General features: G+C 32.5%; 1 protein-coding gene across 2 annotated transcripts in view; it reads right to left on the bottom strand.

Moving 5' to 3' along the window:
- Window positions 1-5,267: 5,267 nt before the first annotated feature.
- LOC127724420 (uncharacterized) overlaps window positions 5,268-19,652 on the bottom strand; it is a 31,942-nt gene continuing 17,557 nt past the window's right edge. For both annotated transcript variants that reach the window (XM_052231373.1, XM_052231374.1), the window contains 2 exons: window positions 18,645-18,664; window positions 5,268-7,301 (listed from right to left, as the gene is read on the bottom strand). In XM_052231373.1, coding sequence (XP_052087333.1) covers window positions 6,369-7,301; window positions 18,645-18,664 — 953 coding nt within the window. In that variant the 3' untranslated portion in view covers window positions 5,268-6,368. The remainder of the gene's footprint in view (window positions 7,302-18,644; window positions 18,665-19,652) is intronic.

The following is a 19,652-nucleotide window of genomic DNA, read 5'->3' as shown; positions in this document are numbered from 1 at the left end:
AAAAAATCACTCTGATTCAAACAAAAAATTCTCTGAAACTGACATTATCAAGATGCTTGATTTCTTGGCAACATATTTGTTACGTTAAGAGGACGTGTTTTTTAACAAACAATCGGCATTCCCATGGAAACCAACTGTGACGCTCTTCTTGCCGACTTGTTCCTTTGTTCATATGACGCTGACTTTATGCAGGAACTTCTTAGGAAGAAAGAAAAGAAGTTAGCAGTGTCCTTTACCTTTACCATGTTTACTTTCCAGTATATAGATGATGTTCTCGCACTAAATAATTCAAAATTTGGTGTCTATGTTGAACGCATCTATCCCACCGAACTTGAGATAAAGGATACAACAGATACACTTAAATCTGCCGCATATCTTAACTTACATCTAGAAATTGACAATGAAGGTCGGTTGAAAGCAAAACTTTACGACACAAGAGGGACGAAAGATAACAGAGGGACAGTCAAAACTCACAGATCGAAAACAAACTGACAACGCCATGGCCAAAAATTAAAAGACAAGCAGAAAAATAATAGTACAGATGACACAGCATAGAAAACTAAAGACTAAACAACACGAACCCCACCAAAAACTGGGGTTGATCTCAGGTGCTCCAGAAGGGTAAGAAGATCCTGCTCCCCATGTGGCACCCGTCGTGTTGCTAATGTTATTACAAATCCTGCAAATAGTCTAATTCGGTAGGTCACATTCGTGAAAAGGGAAGGGTATTGTAGTTACGACATAAGGAAAATATCCGATATCATCTGTGAAACGGTTTTTCCATAACGGTCAACCAACTCGTGATGGCGTCCGTTAAATTTACGAAGGGATGATTTCAACTTCACCATTTGGAACTCTTGGTTTAATAGCTTCCTTGTGAGCAGCAATCCTCTATCAAGGAAATCATGATAGGAAATACAAGCCCGGGAATATCGTATCAATTGTACCTCCGTATGCAGGTGCTGCTGGAATGTTGCTACATAGAAATGGAAAGTTCACAATTGGGAAGCTGAAATCATCTCTTTTGTCGTAAAGTTTTGTTTTCAACCGACCCTCATTGTCAATTTCTAGATGTAAGTCAAGATATGAGGCAGACTTAACTGTATCTGTAGTATCCTTTATCTCTAGTTCGATGGGATAGATTCGTTCAACATAGTCACCAAATTTTATATTGTTTAGTGAGAGAACATCATCTATATAGCGGAACGTAAAGTTAAAGGATATTGCTAACTTCTTATCTTTCTTTCTAAGAAGTTCCTGTATAAAGTCAGCCTCATAATAAAGAAACAAGTCGGCAAGAAGAGGGGCACAATTGGTTCCCATTGGAATTCCGACAGTCTGTTGAAAAACACGTCCTCCAAACGTAACAAATATGTTGTCAATCAAGAAATCAAGCATCTTGATAATGTCAGTTTTAGAGAATTTTTTGTTTGAATCAGAGTGATTCTTTACAAAGTAGGATTTATCCCTCCCCAAGACGAGATACTTGTATTGAGATGATGAGCAGTTTCCCAATTGCAAACTTTCCATTTCTATGTAGCAACAGAGATCACCCCCAGTTTTTGGTGGGCTTCGTTTTGCTCAGTTTTTAGTTTTCTCTGTTGTGTTTTGTGTACTTTTGTTTGTCTGTTTGTCATTTTTTTTAGCCATGGCGTTGTCAGTGTATTTTCGACTCATTCGTTTGAATGTACTTTTGGTATCTTTCGCTTCTCTTATGTTACTTCCAATTCTTTGAACAAACACAATTATAGTTGGAACGAACATTAGGTGATTAACGTGTCACATATGATCTTGAAATTATTCCATTTTGTAGTTACAATCTCGTCCCATTTTTCACGCTTGTGAAATCATTGCATGCAACAAATAACAAGATGAACACGACAGGCAGGCGTCACTATAATGTAAATGGAACTGCGTATCTTTGGAAACACATGTAATCATCCTTTAATATTTATTCAACTTTTGTTTGTCATTGTGTCTTATTTGTTCCCGCGACCGGGAGTAAAATAGTTTTTAGTTTTATCCGTCAGCCTATCTCACCATTTGTCCGCCCATGCACTCTTCCATTCGAAATTCAACAGCATTCAGACATTCTTTGAGAGAAAGCTTGCATAGATAGTAAAATTGCCACCATGCATTTTTTAAAATAACAACGTCATGTTGACTCGAGCACGATGAAATGATGTGAACGCAACACCTTTCTTACCGATCGACAGAAACTACCATATCTCCCACTTTAGCCAGCAATATACCAACTTCAACTGCATATGGGATAAACGTTTCCAAACTCATTGGATATTGAAGAGCTTGCAGCTGCTACTCTGACTTTAAAACGTTATCAGTGTCTGAGCAGAAAGTTGATGAACCAGGATTATGTCAAAAAAAAAAAAACGTTTCGTCCTTTTTCTAAAAATTTCATCGGAAGATACCAAGACCTTCTTGATGAATATTCCGTTTCAACTTCAGAAATAATAGATGATGGTCTTGAAGTAAAATTCTATGTACTGACGTTGTTTATAATCTTAATTACATGTTATATTGTTCTTTTTATTTTATTTTTTGTATATATTTAACCTTTACTGTTTAGTCCATTTTTGGCAATATCCTTTTGGCGTGGCTCAGTATTTATACATCCCGCCATTGTGTTATTGTGCTATGGTAATTTTTTGTATTCTAGTCTTTCATTTTTGCTAATGTGCTTTGCCTATAGAGTGAAATTGAGAATAGACATGGGGAATGTGTCAAAGAGACAACAAAACCCGACCAAATAGCAGACAACAGCCGAAGGCTACCAATGTGTCTTCAATGCAGCGAGAAACTCCTGCACCTGGAGGCGTGCTTCAGCCGGCCCCTTAACAAAAATATATACTAGTTCAGTGATAATGGACGTCATACTAAACTCCGAAATATACACAAGAAACTAAAATTAAAAATCATACAAGACTAACAAAGGCCAGAGGCTCCTGACTTGGAACTGGCGCAAAAATGCGGTGGGATTAAACATGTTTTTTGAGATCTCAACCCTCCCCCTATACCTCTAGCCAATGTAGAAAAAAAACAAACACACAACAATACGCACAGTAGAACTCAGTTCAAAAGAAGTCCAAGTCCGATGTCAGAATAGGTAACAAAAGAAACTAAACAAAATGACAATGATACATAAATCAACAAAGGACTACTAGCAGTTACCGACATGCCAGCTCCAGACCTCAGTTAAACTGATTGAAAGATTATGTTTTCATCATATGAATATCAAGTACAATCCCTCCCGTTAGGGGTTTAGTATTATACCATCATAAAATATATGAGAAGAACATAACCCGTATCATGCCAACAACTGGTTTTAGAATAAATGTGTTTATTTCCGATGCAAAGACCCTATAAGTGAATCAGTATAAAAGCCAAAATATGCAATTTTTAATGACCTGACAACAGTAACTATATCCCTTCTTAATAAGTCTGTTTAAAGGTTTTGTTAGCTTTTGAGGTGAATGCCGACATTTTTGTGCTTTGTAAAGAATATTTCCATAAAAAATTGGATGTGAAATACCTGAACGTTTAAGATGTCTGCATGTTGAATTATATTTACGAAAGATGTCCTTGTACCGATGATAAAATTTAGTAAATGTTGTCTATATGCCTTTTTGTTTTTCTTTGTTGGTATAGTTGTTTGTTTTATAGTGAATAAGGTTATAACACAATGTTAACTGTTGTACCCTTATTTTTTCACCTATTATATAGAAATAATAAGATGTGGTATGAGTGCCAATGAGACAACTCTCCATCCAAGTCACAATTTGTAAAAAGTAAACACTTATAGGTCAAAGTACGGCCTTCATGTCTGTTTGTTTTGCTAACACAAGGTTGTCAATATTATGGAATTCTATGCGACTGTCATACAAGTGAGAGGTTTAGTTAGCTTAAAACCCAGGTCTTATCAACCTTTTTCTTCATAAGGAAATGCCTGTACCAAGTCAGAAATATGACAGTTGTTTTCCATTCGTTTAATGTGTTTTAGCTTTTGATTTTTCCATTTGATAAGGAACTTGCCGTTTTGAATTTTCCTTAGAGTTCGGTATTTTTGTTATTTTATTTTTCATTTCATTTTTTATTTAGGATTGGTTTTCGTCTTGTGCAGTTGACCATATTGTACCGTCATTTTGATTCCATATATTTTTTGGAAGGTATGGGACTTTGATTGTTTGAGACTATATTTACATTTGACCCCTGGTAAACGTAATTTCTCTGAGACCGTTTTACAAAACGCTCTGATATTTGTTAGTATTGTTTTTCTTCAAGTGTTGTTGACCATATCATACCGGCTGTTTTCTCACCATTTTAACACTCTATATACCTTGGAACGACAAGAATACCAACAAAAAATTCAAAAGCTCGAAAAGCTTGTTATCTATGCTCCTGTTTAACTTGTTCCTATGCATTCAACTTAAATCCTCGTTTTGGCACAAATCTTTGGAATTTTCGGGTTTTAATGCTCAATTTATTGTTGGTTTGGTATTCCAAATGTTTTGTTTCGAAAGCCACTGATGTGTCCTATATAAAAATAAGAAGAGTTGGTATGATTGTCAATGAGACAATTCTCCACCAGAGACCAAATGACATATAACTTAACAACTATAGGTCACCGTACGGCCTTCAACAATGAACAAAACACATACCACAAAGTCATAAATAAAAAGCCTTTAAGTTGACTAACGCATATCTGTCGTAGCGAAGCCTGGTATTTTTGACGATTTTTTCGATGCCACTGCCGGTATTTAGTTTATACCAAGGTCAATAGTCAGCAATTGTGTGTTGACATAATGTATCATGAATATGTTTATTTTTTGTCAATTACTAGTAACTTATTTATTAAATATCGGAATTATTCGAAACACTTTTTTTCTACCTCCATGCTAAGATTGTCTTTTTTTTTTTCGTTTTTAATCCTCTTCCGCTTCATGTTTGATTTGGACTTCCAACTGTTTAGATTCCAGCGCCCCTTATGAAAATTTTGTTGACGAAACGCGCGTGTGTCGTAACAAGGTATAGGCTTGATATCTTTGATGATTTTTTTCACAGCGGCGTGGGACATTTGCTTCGGCGAGCAAACTTGTTTTTTTGACAATGATGTAGTTGTTTTAACGAATAGTTTGATGGTCTCATTGGTATACATTTGTAGTTGACCCTTATGTAAACGTATCTAATCTCTTGAACCCGATGTTTTGATACGTCTTTGTCAATGAAAAAGCATTTGTTTCTCAAACAAGTACAATAGAATCAAACAATTTATTCATTCCACGAAAATGCATTATATATATTTGAATGTCAACTTACAAATCAAGATTCATTAAAAATGAGTAGAAACAATCTAAGTAGTAAACAATGAGGTTAAATAATAAAACAAAGCAGACAATACAATACCCAATAAACCAGCAAAACGTAAAACAATATTAACAAAAATAGATATTGTATGATTGCCAGGTTGAAAACTAGCAACCAGCATTCAAATGACGCGGATGCAAGCAACTATAATAGATCACAATACGGCCTTTGACAATTAGCATTACCAAACTAAATAGTAAGAACCTCTGAATATATTGGGGTCATTTCAGATGATCTAAATGATAAGCATGAGTTCCTACTCCACCCTAATATTGAAGCCCATACCTTTAAATATACCCAACCATTTTGGTTTGAAATTAAACAGTTCCTACTAATAATCTTTGAAATAATCCTTTGAAAACGGTACCTTTTTCTAGCAATTTTCATAAAATAGTACACAATCGTTTTCAAATGAATAATATAACAATTCATATGCCTATTTTTTGTTTATAACAGAAATTATTGTTTTTAAATGATTGAGATACTATTTCATATTTTGAAAAAAAGCATCGCCCTGTATTCTGTTGCTATTCACGTAATTCATACAAAATGATATGGCATAAATTGACATAAACCTATAAGATTCATTGGTGATAGAAAGTATACAGTCGTCATTTTCCTTGAACTATATATATCCCCAGTACATTCTGTGTGCTTAATCATAAATATTGTTTTTCTTTTGCGACCGCACTAAAATACACGTAACCGGTGTGATGACATGCGTTTATTTTCTGTAAATTCTAGTGTATGTAAAATTAAGTTATTTTAAATACCTTATACTTTCAGAAATGTATTAAATTCGCCATTGTACGCCATGTTTATTGGCACTACTGTAACAGTTTTGTTGCGCATTTTATATAAAATTTGGAGGTTTAATACTACAATTAATAGACCAATCGTCCTTATCAAACTTATTATAATCAGTAGAATACATGTATTAGTTACATGTATTCGATGTTCATGTGACGATTCGTGGTCAATAGAAATTAAGATCCTCTGTTGTCTAGATATCTACATTTGTATGGCAAGAGAGGATGCATACTTGGCCAGGTTATGTGTGGTCCCTCAAATGAACCTTTGTATCCACAGTCAATATATTGTCCAAAGAACTCATAAATTGACTGACCTATCAAAGGATCACCTAAATATTCACTCAATACCCCTTCAGTTTCATCTTCCCGATTATATAAGCATATTTTCCATGTTGGACGGTCTGATTGTGTTCTTACTTTACTATTTACCAGTTTTGTACGGTCAGTCCACCTACTATAAGTGGAAAATTTAGTATTAGAACTTTTTCCATCAATTTTGTCTTTGGTTGTGTCCATGTTGAAATGTATATCCTGTTGAATCTTGTTTATCTCTTGTTGGAGTCTCTTAATAATCTCGGCTAAGGTATCTTCTATGTCCTTAATTTTGCTCGATATACTTTGCTTACCATATAAATCTTGATTAAGACTGTAACATGTTTTAATGAACCCCTCATTCTCTGTTTTGACACGTTCCGGAAATTCCAGATCGTCTATTTTCTGGATCTCTAATTGTATACATGGAATTAGGTCTTTCAACTTTCTAACCCTTTGACCATTGTTAAGCAACTGCAGTAGTTTTGCGAACTGGAATGCCGTATATCTACTGAGACCTGTTAAAACCTCCACTCTGACCTCACTTTCTGTTTCGGAAATACACAATATATCGATAAAGTTTGTTTTTTCAATATCCTCTATATCTAAATGCACCAGAGCACAGGGAGAATACAGCACACCTTTCATGTGAAACAGAAATAATGTCTCTCTTTTCCGAGATCTATTTTCCTTGATAAACGTAACCGATTCTAGTAAAGATGAACTGCCATTAAAATGAAATATTTTCGAGCTGTATGATACCAATTCTACTGGAAATCCTCGATGATATAGCGTCTGCAAAAGGAAAACATTTGCATAAAAAACATCGAGTAAAGAACAAAACATGACAATTGTTTAAATGTTTTTATCAAAAGAACAAAATCTACAAAGCAGCTTATACATGTATTGCACACCAAGTGCTTAATAAAATCAAACATGAAAAAGGCATGTTTTATCACAGAGCTTAGAGGTATATGATAGAAGTTTTTAATGGTATCTAGATTTACCTTAATTTAACATTTTGCAGGATTGAGGTTATATTCATGCGGATTTAAATATGCTGTTATATAATCCTCCAAAAAAAAGCATTATAAAACCGACTATCAATTAAGAACATAATGACAGAAAGGCTTTCCACTATCCTGTAGGTTACACTTTGTAAATATAGCTGATTTACAAAGCAAGCGGTTTTTGGGAGATACTTGTTAATATTTATCATGTTCATAGGTATTTTGGGTTTTTTATCTACTGATTCCTAGATATGATCTTCATATTTCATCTCATAGAGACAAAACTTGGGAATTTTACTAGTATAAATACAGTTTGATATTGGTAAAATTGAATTATCTAAAAGTTCAGGGAAGGTCGGTACATAATTTCAGTATGAGTTTAAACTCTTAGAAGTTCGAGGCATATTAATTTTGAAAATATGCCACCCGATCCTATGTTTTGACAGTGCAAACGATAGTAGTGCATATGAACTTCCCATTCCAGAATATATTTTTCACGAAATTTCATAGTAGAAGTGTGACAGTTTTAGTCGTTAAAGGATTCCCTATCTGAAATTGCACTGGTTTATTAATATTTTATTCAGACTGAGAAAAAAATTGAGCCTTAATTATGACCATGATGACTCGGCATAAAAGATAGGCGAAAGATACTAGAGGAAAATTCAAACTCATAAGAAACAGACATAGAAAGCTAACGCCATTCACACTTTACAGTATGCATAGTTTACTTCAAGCTCTGCATGCAAATTAATTTCATAAAATATGCATGTTTGTACTTAAAATTGTTATGAACATGAAGAAGTGCTTATATTTACTTTTCGAAGTCATTGAAACTCATTTAGGTTTAAGAACATTAGTGTTTGGTCTTGTCGAAAACACACAAGTAATCCATAACACTTTACTGTGCTTTCTTATGACCATGGAATCGAATAGTACAAGCTATAGACACAAAACTACCTTTATAAAACATATAATGGTGTGTTCTCTTCTTAAACATCACAGGCTCAAAACAGAGTGAACAATTCCTTACTTCTGGGTCAAAAAATTAAAGATTTAACCTATAAAGGCTATGATTTTATTGTTATGAACGTCTTTTTTTTTTATAGAAAACAATAATCTTTCTATGAAGTTATGCAAAAAATATGATTTTAACGGTCAGTTCTATAAAACTTTATTGAATTATACATGTTATATATCAAATTGGTAAATATAACTTTTGCAAACGTGAGTTTTTAAAAACTTCTGGTTCAAATATAAGCCGTATAAAAAGACATTTAGCATATTCTGAAATGCTTCTAATTTGTCATCAAAGTAGTTTCATACAGGTTCTAGGCATTTCATGTCAGCAATTATGCACATACGGTAAGCTGACAGTAATTTAATATTCAAATATAAAAATAAGAAGGTGTGGTACGATTGGCAATGAGACAACTCTCCACAAGAGACCAAACAGCGTAGCAGTCATGTTTGCAAATCCTTAAAAAATGAAACAGAGGTGGGGTATTAAATGTACTCTTAAGGAAAATCAGAGTATATGTAGTGATTTGTTTTAAGGCAATAATTTGATAAAAAAGGAATAACAAAAATACTGAACTCCAAGGTATATTCGAAAACGGGAAGTCAAATCAAACGTTAAATTGTATCGACCAACGGAACTAATGGAAAACAACTGTCATATTCCTGACTTGGTACATGCCTTTTTCGTAGTGGGTTAAACCTGGTTTTATAGGTAGCTTATTCTCCCACGTGTATGAGATAAATAAGAATTTTTGTTAGATTTTTCTATTTGAAAACATGTACGTATATAAATAAAACCTTTAATTCAAGGCAATATTGCTTTCTATATAAAATTTTTCAAATTACAACATTCATAGTCATTTTGTCTTAAAATAAAGTGACAACCAATTCATCTCAAAACACTACCGTACCCTGACTTGTGATGAAAAAATCAATATAACTTTTAATATATGTAATAGTGCGCTGGTTCTCTGAGGTTAAGAAGTACGAAACCGGTAAAAATGTACTTCTGATCTGATTGAGAAACAGGCAAAATATGTACTTTAACCTCCATTTCATACATTTATTATCATTCAAACCAAACCTTCAAAAGGGTTTAAACAGTGATAACAGCTCCTTAAGTATAATTTCATGAGTATAAAATCAACCAAAAAATTTACATATTTTGTAAGTTACAGCTTTTCGTTCCTGTATATTCTTTCTGGTCGACCTAAATATCTAGTTCTTTATCTGTTTTTATTTTATCCCATTGATCATCTTTAATACATATTATCCCAATAACTATCTGAGCTAATCCGATTTGACGGAGAAAAGATTTTCTTGAATTTCATATTGATTCTTAAGGTGGCTGGGTGGTATAAATATCTAATATAGGATTTGGCTAATACTTTTTATAAATGAACTTTATCATATATTAAGTGGAAAATAAAAATAAAAAAATGGGTTCACCGTCTAGTTAAATTTTTTTGAAGGGTTCAAGTTTATTGGTTTTATTCAAGATTACTATAGAAATGATAGGGAAATGAATACATAGCCATCTTTTTTGAAGAATTTCTCATGAAACCTAATATAGGATTTTCTAATGTTTGTGTTTGTTCAGTTGCTGAAATAGTCTTTTTAAATAATAAAAAATAAAATCAACAAGTCACCGTCTAGTTAAGACAAAAAATGTACATCATTAAAAATAATGAGCATTTTTTCAAAAAGGGAGATAACTCTGTCTTTTACACATTTTTCTAATTTTGAAACCAGATATAGAAAGACCTGGTTATAAAAACTAGTTATACCTTCTATACATGTAAAACCATATATTATATATATAACATTTCCAAACAGTTGATTTGCATATTGGTTGCCATGGCAACCAGCAGTCAAAATGGAAAATCACTAATTTTTGGGGATTTTTTTTAATTTTCAGTTCAAATTCAATACCAAACAATTTGAAAAATGAGCAGGCAGTATCTATTACAATAGGGGTGTTTTTTTTTTTAGAACCTGCATATTTATATGGACTGTGGAATCCCTGAGGCAAATAGTTCTTAGTTTTTTTCTCCGTTCACTTGTTTAATACCACTGGTTTCAGTTGATAATTTTAGTATCTCTTGCTTGATTGTAATAAAACTTGCCTTTTTTATGAAACCTAGAGACTCACTCAGACACCTGACTTAAACTGATTTTTCAGTTTACAAGACAATCCCTCATCTGCAATAAATATCCCACCTCAGGGACCTCTAACATTAGTATTCCAATTTTGATGAAACTTTGTAAGGTATTTTTATTTTATTTGTGTTTTGTACATAAATCAGGCTATTTTGACATGTTTGAATTGCCTTACATTTGTCATTTGGTTTTATAGCTTGCCAATCGGTATGGAGTTGGCTCATTGTTGAAGGCCATAGGGGGACATATAGCTCTTAACTTCTATCTCTTTTGGTCTCAGGTGGCAATTTTTCTCAGTGGCAATCATGCCCCGTATATCACACCTTTTTATATATATTTGAAATTTTAAACACAATGCTGACAAATATAGCACACAGGACAGCTTCTATGTTTGTTGTATAATGGAATTATTACAGGTGCATATCTAAGTTTGACATGGACAAATTCTTCTTTCATTTCCTAGTACTTGTTTATGTATAAAAATTAATACATGAGATAGTTGAACCTGATAAACCCGCCATTTAATCCTTTTTTATACCTGTCAATTTATCCGTTTTATGCTTTTGAAATTACATACATAAAAAATTTCAGGTTAAATAGTTTTTGTATTAAATAGAAAATGTGTCTATAAGACACAGGATGTCCTGCCATTAAATGTAGGTCACAGTAATCAAATTGTTGATGACCTGTGTGGTATCATAAAAGAATACTGTAGTGATGATATATCACAATAGGTTTCTGTGAAATAAACCTAAACACAAGACTTAACCAAAGACACAAAAGCAATAAATGTAGGTCAAAGTGACTCAAGTAATGTATAGTACTACTAGTATACAAGATGTCTGTGGAGAAAAAATATCACTGATATATTACCATTAGTTTCTGAGAAATAGAGATAAATGCAAAACTTTACTGGAAAGGGATGTACATACTTATGGACTGACAAAGGTGTACTAGTATCAATCTATATAATCCATCCACATTTGTGGCAGGGCATAATAAAATCCAATCTTGGTAACTTTTTCAAACAAATATAAATAACAACATGCAGTATTGTGACAAAAGTACTCATTTATGATCAAATTTCAGTTCCCATAAATTACTTATTTAGATTCAATAAATTCCCCAAAAAAATTAACTAATTTAAAAGTGTTGAAAAGCATGGTTTGATTAGTAGCAGGCCAACTTTACAGGTTTATTCTATTCATATGATTTTCTTTTCACAGTGTGCCAACTTTAAAAAATCCTGTTCTGTATAATCAGTTATGCAAATACTAGTCCCCCCTTCCTCCCTCTTACAATTAATTTAAGTGCACACATGTTTTTTATGCTAAAACAGTGTTTTTGAGATTTATAAAGTTCTCAACAGTAAATTATTTTGATAAGTGTACCTGTTTCATTTCATATACTACCTTTATTTTCTTTGGTAGGATAGTAAGTTCACCAAATACAATGAACATGTGTATGACAATTGGGACTAAAATTACATGCAAGTTTTCCACTATAAATTGAAAAATATATTGCATCAGCATACATTGTTCTTCTTAACATATGCAAAAACAATCTATTTCCTATAGCTTCTGTATTAATTTTTATGTGTAAATATGCGTTATTGCCTAAATTGACCAAATAACTTTTTTCAATCATGATGAAGATGGGAGTTTTTAACGACCTTGACTGGCTATACAGCCCTTGCACTGTCGTTTTTTTTTTCTATTCAATTATACATGGCCAAGTACGTTTTATACTCATGTGGAAGAATTAAAAAACCTTTAAAATTTTAAATTGGTAGAAAAAAAACATGTTTATGTCATGCATCATGCATGTAAAGCCACCTTCATTTGATAATCTTGTATTTTTCAGGCACACATTGATTTAAATTTTGAATAATTGTAATAAATCTTGAATCCTTGATACACTGAATGATTCTTCATTGAATTGCTTTACATACATGCTACATAATATATTAGGGCATTTAACATTGTTAAATAAATAAATGTAAAAAATAAACTACCTATTAAGCTACATGATTAAAATGGATATATCAGTATTGTCTTTAATAAAGATTGTATATTTACTTTGTCAACTCTTTTATAATTCACTAATCTAACATGCAAAGTCTATAAAAAATGTCTATTCAGTTTGAAAATAAAATTATTTCATTATTTTAAAGAGGTGGATTTAGGGGAGGTACATATATGGTTAATTCATAGCCTTTTTACATGTCCCACTTCAACCGTTGCCTGGTTTGGGAAGCCTTTTGCCCCTTTTTTCAAAATCCTGGAAACATATTTGTAACATTTTGTTACCTGCATTTCTTTCAGACAATACCTGGTAAATGAAAATATAAAAAAAACACACTAGACTTGCACTTTCTCAATTACATTTTTACAGGTCTTTTAAAGCTGACTGTGGTATGGGCTTTGCTCATTGTCGAATGCGGTACAGTGACCTATTGTTGTTAATTTCTGTGTCATTTGTTCTTTTGTTTTATTGAATATCATACCACATCTTTTTTTTTATATAATGTTCTACTTTTAGACAAAAATATATATTAAAATCATAGAATATCTACCAGCTCTAACTCAAAATATGGACGTTCACTTCCCATATGTTAAAAAATACAAAAAATGTATATTCATTTGTATGTAATAAAGAAATTATAAAAGTAACGAATCAATGAAATAACATGAATAACCTTTTACATGTTGCCACTGTGAAAATAATTATAAGAACTATTACATGTACCGCCCTTTTTCAATTCCAACTAATTTATAAGCATAGCCTGATTTGAATTAATCTAACTTTTTAATTCTGTCCATGAAAAGTGTACTGTTCTAGCAAAACACATACTGATATACCTTTATTAATTAAGACATTTGACATAAAATTTAACAAAGAGAACGAAATTTTAATACAACAGTAAATTGTTTGAAATATATAGTGCAATTTGCACCTCAACTTATCCATGTTATCATTAAATAATCAACACAGTATGATATGTGCCAAGTTTTACATGAATAATCTACAGGAGGGACCCAGAATTTTTGAAAAAGAGGGTGGTGGGGTTACTGATGGATGGATAGACAGACAGAGTGCAAACCAAAAGTCCCATTCGACTTCGTTGGTAGGGGACTAATAATCTAAACTAACAACAGAGTAAATGAAAATTCTGTTTGCAAAAGAAACTCCTGCCTTTTTACCTGAAAAATCAAATAGTCATTAGTATTAATTTACTTATGGTGTCTATGTAGACAACATTCTGTATGTATGTGCCTGTCCCAAGTCAGGAGCCTGTAATTCAGTGGTTGTCGTTTGTTGATGTGTCACATTTTTGTTATTGGTTCATTTTTTGTACATAAATTAGGCCGTTAGTTTTCTCGTTTGAATTGTTTTACATTTGTCATTTTGGGGCCTTTTATAGCTGACTTTATATTTGCGGTATGGGCTTTGCTCATTGTTGAAGGTCGTACGGTGACCTATAGTTGTTAATTTCTGTGTCATTTGGTCTTGTGGAGAGTTGTCTCATTGGCAATCATACCACATCTTCTTTTTTTTATATATAACACAACTGCCAAGTTGCAAATAAATGGTGATTTAGTCAAAACACCAGGAGTCGGTTTTAAAAAAACTCACAACTAACATTGATCGTATATGAATTGTTTATGAATTACATTGTACTATCGATCTTAGTTGTAAGATTAACCATGTTAATGTGAAAACGACTCTTGGACCCTAAGTGGTCTGTAAATAATGTGTCATAACATTTACCACAAGTACATTGTACAATGAGCATCACTCATTTTAGTGTGGGTATTATTGCTGTGTTTTTGCTTATTCTACATTGGTTACAGTAGAGGGTTAACATCTGACAAAACATGTTTAACCTCGCTGAAATATTGTTTGCGCCTCACCCTGTCCCAAGTCGTGAAATTCTAGTCTTTTTTAGTCTTGTATGTATTTTATTTTTTGGTTCATTTATATGTTTTGGCGTTAAGTGTGACGTCCATTTTCCCTGGACAATACATTATTGTTTAGGGCTAGCAAGACCCTGCCTCCAGGGGCTGGATTTTCTCGCTGTGTTGAAGACCCATTATACCCATAGTGGCCACGAGTCATCTTCTGCTATTTGGTCGGATTGTTGTCCTGACATATAATTTTCCCTATTTCCATTCTCAATTTTATATAATTTATATAATACAAATTTAATAATGTTTGTCCGTGTTTTTTGCTTTTTTTTTCCATTTCCGTTAAAAAAATATCTTTTAAATGATTTTATGGTCGTGAATCATGCTTGTGCTGGGATCATTTGAACACGATGTAAAGTATATCTTCTATAAACGAAGGATCGCATTGCTAGAAACTTAAAGAAGAATTACTTACATTATTCATTGTTTGTTTACAAAATATTACATACATTTTACGCATATTTCCCGGTCCTTTTCTAGTGTAAAACAAGTGTGAAACTGCTTCATAAGATACTAAAATGAAGATCGTGTTTTAATTTTTTCGATCTTTGTTTCAGTATTCATGAAAAGCAGCCCACGTGTTCGATTATTGTGATTTATCTTGTGTTTATCCTCTCACGCCGGCAAGAACATGCCATTACCACAAAACGGACGTGCATTTGCAACAATGAAAACAGCAATAAATTTTTTTGTAAAATTCTAGAATTACAGTTTTCGATAACAACATTCTTTTGTTATATATTTAAATCAAATAGATTATTTATAATAATCAAAATTAATTATTATTGACAATTACGACAATAGGATGACTTGCGATATCGATGCGCAACTTCCTGCGCAGTTGGCGCGAAAATTTGAACCCGCGAGCCCCCTTAAACATTTAAAAAGCTACATCACAACTACCACTGTATACAAAAGAGTAAAATGCATTGTTTAGTTGGTTTCTCTCTTTTTACTTCCCATCTTCAAAAAAAAAGATCTGTATATAAACAAAAGAGAATTCTGTTGACAATTTAAATATAAAAAATAGAGCATTGATATAATCAAGTTATTCAAATTCTTTTTTCGTAAATGTCAAAATAATGAGACAGTAGTGCAAATCATGTCGTAAATCGATTAAGAGGAGCAATGCAAGGTATCAAACAAAAAACGTGAAATTGTTTTTAAGTCAATGACAATTAAATACAACACTAACTCTTTATAAATTTAACGCGCTGACAATTAAATACAACACTAACACTTTATAAATTTAACGCGCCTTGTATTTCACTTTTTTTACCTATTAACTGTATTGTAGACAAAATTATAACCTGGTATATTTGATTGTTTTTTTTCCAATCAGAACACCCAAACTGAAAAACATAATTAAAGCCTCTCTAGCTTGTTTTGCTTTGTATTGTCTGCTACACTATATAAGTTCATTGATATGATTTGTCTATACGCAAGGGTTGTTATTTGAATCTCTCGTGTGATAATACGGGAGGTATCAGATATAACAAGTCTCCTTGTCAGATCTCATTTCATATACATCAGTCACGTGATAACGGCAATAACTTGAAAGGGTTGGGAACCCGCATGAACAAAATGAAATACCAAGTAATTAGTATATATTAACTGATACAAGGTTTGAAGGATGATGAACATAAAAAGAAAATACGAAAAATGAATACACCTGGAAAACAGTATCGGATTTTGTTCACAAAACAAAATTGTTAAAACATATAATACTATGTCATGTATTTGTGGCTTCAAAAGTATATACACTATTCCTGCTATTGATAAGACTAAAAGAATAAATGGAAGAAAAAGGTTGAATAGAAATAAGCAGATTTAATTAGATACAATTTTTGTAGAACAAGAAAATGATAAGGGTAATAAAAAAATAATATTTTACTCTGGTTACTTAAAAATCGAAATGTTCATTAGAACAATTCCTTTTGTTGGAATACAACCTTTTTTGTCTCAGAAAAGGCACAGACTAGTTTAACAACTAACATTTGATCCACGCAATGCGAAGACCATTAGCATCAGTGATTCGTGTGAACGCTGTATGTACTCAATATTGAACATTGCTGTGTGTATAGTGACAAACAGCATACACTCTCGTTTACCAAACTAAGGGAATTGTGCTATTGAACATTTTTACTTGTAAGCACTCATAAATACATATTGTCCATTCGTAGTACCCAAGACATGTTTTTGGTTGCTTGAGGTATAGAAATATAGACTTCACTCATCCGCTAACAAAACGTATGCTAATAAGGGGATTTTATTTTACTGTGCTTGATGTATAAATTTGCATCATTTCTGAATGGCGAACTTATACTAATGACTAAAGCAGAAAAAGATTGCAACTTTTTTTGAACGTTATAAACTTTGTAAGTGGCTTTTTAAGACAAAAAATTATGTGCCTTTCTTACACACAGTATATCTAGCGATTGGCGAATTTTTCGTGCTTCGTCCCGGTTATTCCAATAATTCAATCGTTATTACCAATTTGTTCACACCTGTATCTGCAAGAAATAATGGCTACTGAACCATAGTCGTGTATATCAGTTATGTATATTTTTACGAATTACCTGAAAAAAGTTAAATCACAAAAATACTGAACTCCGAGGAAAATTCAAAACGGAAAGTCCCTAATCAAATGGCAAAATCAAAAGCACAAACACATCAAACGAATGGACAACAACTGTCATATTCCTGACTTGGTACAGGCATTTTCTTATGTCGAAAATGGTGGATTGAACCTATTTTTATAGCGTTAAACCTCTCACTTGTATGACAGTCGCGTCAAATTCCATTATATTGACAACGATGCGTGAATAAAACAAACAGACATAATAGGTAAACATGTCAAAATAGGGGTACAGCAGTCAAAACCGTGTCACAATCGTAATTACTAATAAGTAGGGAAATGTATGTCTCATATGCAGTTGGTATATTGCTTCTAAGGTGGGGGAAATTGATAATTTTAAAATTAAAATCGTCTCGTTTGTCATAGATTCTGGTACTGAGATGACTGTGTATATAAAATTCGAGGTATAAGTCTAAAAATGAGGCGGAGGAAGCCGTGTCTGTTGTTTCTTTAATTTCTAGTTCTGGGGGATATATTAATGGAACCCAATCAGAAAAGTTCGGATTGTTAATGGAAAGAACATCATCAATATATCTGAAAGTGAAATTAAGTAATCTGGCTTCTTTGATCTTCTTGTTTTTGACAAGTGTCTGAAGGAACTCCGATTCATATGAAAATAAGAAGAGGTCGGCAAGGAAAGGCGAACAGTTCGTTCCCATACGAAAGCCGAATGCCTAATGCTGAAGCTGAAAATGCAATTGGTTGAATTTTGTTTACCATTTCTGTCATTTCTCAAAATAACTAGGTAATTGTAATCATTTCAGATAATGCCTGTCAATGTTAGGAATTTTATATATTACTTGAAATGATGAGCATATTGCAAAGTATCTTAATTAAGAAAATGTCTGTGATATATATATAGATTTTACCACTGCATCGAGTGTGATACGATATTTAGCCACTCGAGACAGTTAAATTTTCAAATTTAAAACGCGAGGCTCGCTGAGCGTTTTAAATATTTAAAATTTAACTGTCGAGAGTGGATAAATATCGTATTACACGAGATTTTGTGGTGGAATCTGTTTCTCTAATGATTTTCAAACAATACGCAGGCAAATTTATTCCTTCTTTTCGAATGATCTGCAAAAAGATTTGTTCTTTCTATGTGACGTCATCAGGCATGGTCGCCTTTGTTCATGCCGTCACAATAGGAAATTCAGAGGAAAGCAAGAAAATTCGACGTCATAATCGGATTTTAACCAATGAAGAACTGAGATCAAACGAACCACACGTTGATTAAATTTTTTTTTATACAATGGGTGCAGAAAGGGATAAATTGACGAAGAACAAGAGAAACATGTATAACAAGGCATACTAGATATATTTAATATAAAATCATTATTACCTTATTTTCATCATAGTGTTCTACAAAAGATAAACAAATTTTAAGAACAATGTCCTTCCAAAGCAATTTGTTAAAAAACGTAGAGGTTTTGTGTGAAATGTTATAAACTTCTTACACAACATTAACTACAGTTTTGATATTTCTAATATTTGAATAATTAATCTACAACTAAAGTATATCAAATGTAATTAAAGATATAATTGGTAAATTGGAAAATATGTATAAATATCACTAAAGGTTATTTTGCAACTTATTTTCAATAAAATTGTTGATGTACCTCTTTTCTGTTATAATTGATCGTTATTTGTTATTTATCATTATGGTTAAATTCCTTTAGAATTACTCAGTAACTGAAGAAAGCATGGTTGAGTTGGTCAAATGGTACTCATCCAGTGGCAAATATAACATACCTCTTCAGGAGAACATGTACATTAGAAAATGGGTCTATTTTGTTCTAATTTGACACGTTTAGTAGATGTTGTGATGCAATAGCCCAGACGATAAATGTCCGGAGGATACATTCTCAGCATAAAAACACCTTATTCTGCACCAAAACCCACCAATATTCAATCTTCGTTTAAAAATACAACATTCCAAAACGAATAGGCAACAAATGCCAACTTTTATTTATTTACCAAGCCGAATGTCAAACCAGCTGTTTTGAAAAACTGCAATAGCAGCCCATAGCTACAGACGGATGGAGGGTACATGTATGTATTATGAAAAAAAACCCAGTTACTTCATACATACAATATATAAGTTCGGACATGTACTTAATTTACACTACCATTCTACTCAAACGAAACAAATGATGATCATCATTGAACCTTTTAAGGGGATAGACCGTGGTTTAAAATAATAACTCTTTATATTACTAATGAGTTTGTAATATTCAGTTAGATTGATTGAGTTTGTGATATTCAGTTTCATTGATTGAGTTTGTAATATTCAATTTCATTGATACAGCTTGAAATATTGAACTTCCTGTTTTGAGTTTGTAATATTTAG

This window comes from Mytilus californianus, unplaced genomic scaffold, assembly GCF_021869535.1.
Source record: "Mytilus californianus isolate M0D057914Y unplaced genomic scaffold, xbMytCali1.0.p SCAF_14, whole genome shotgun sequence".
NCBI classification, from domain to species: Eukaryota; Metazoa; Mollusca; class Bivalvia; order Mytilida; family Mytilidae; genus Mytilus; species Mytilus californianus.
The sequence above is the reverse complement of the archived record's forward strand: the minus strand, read 5'-3'. Positions and strand labels throughout refer to the sequence as shown.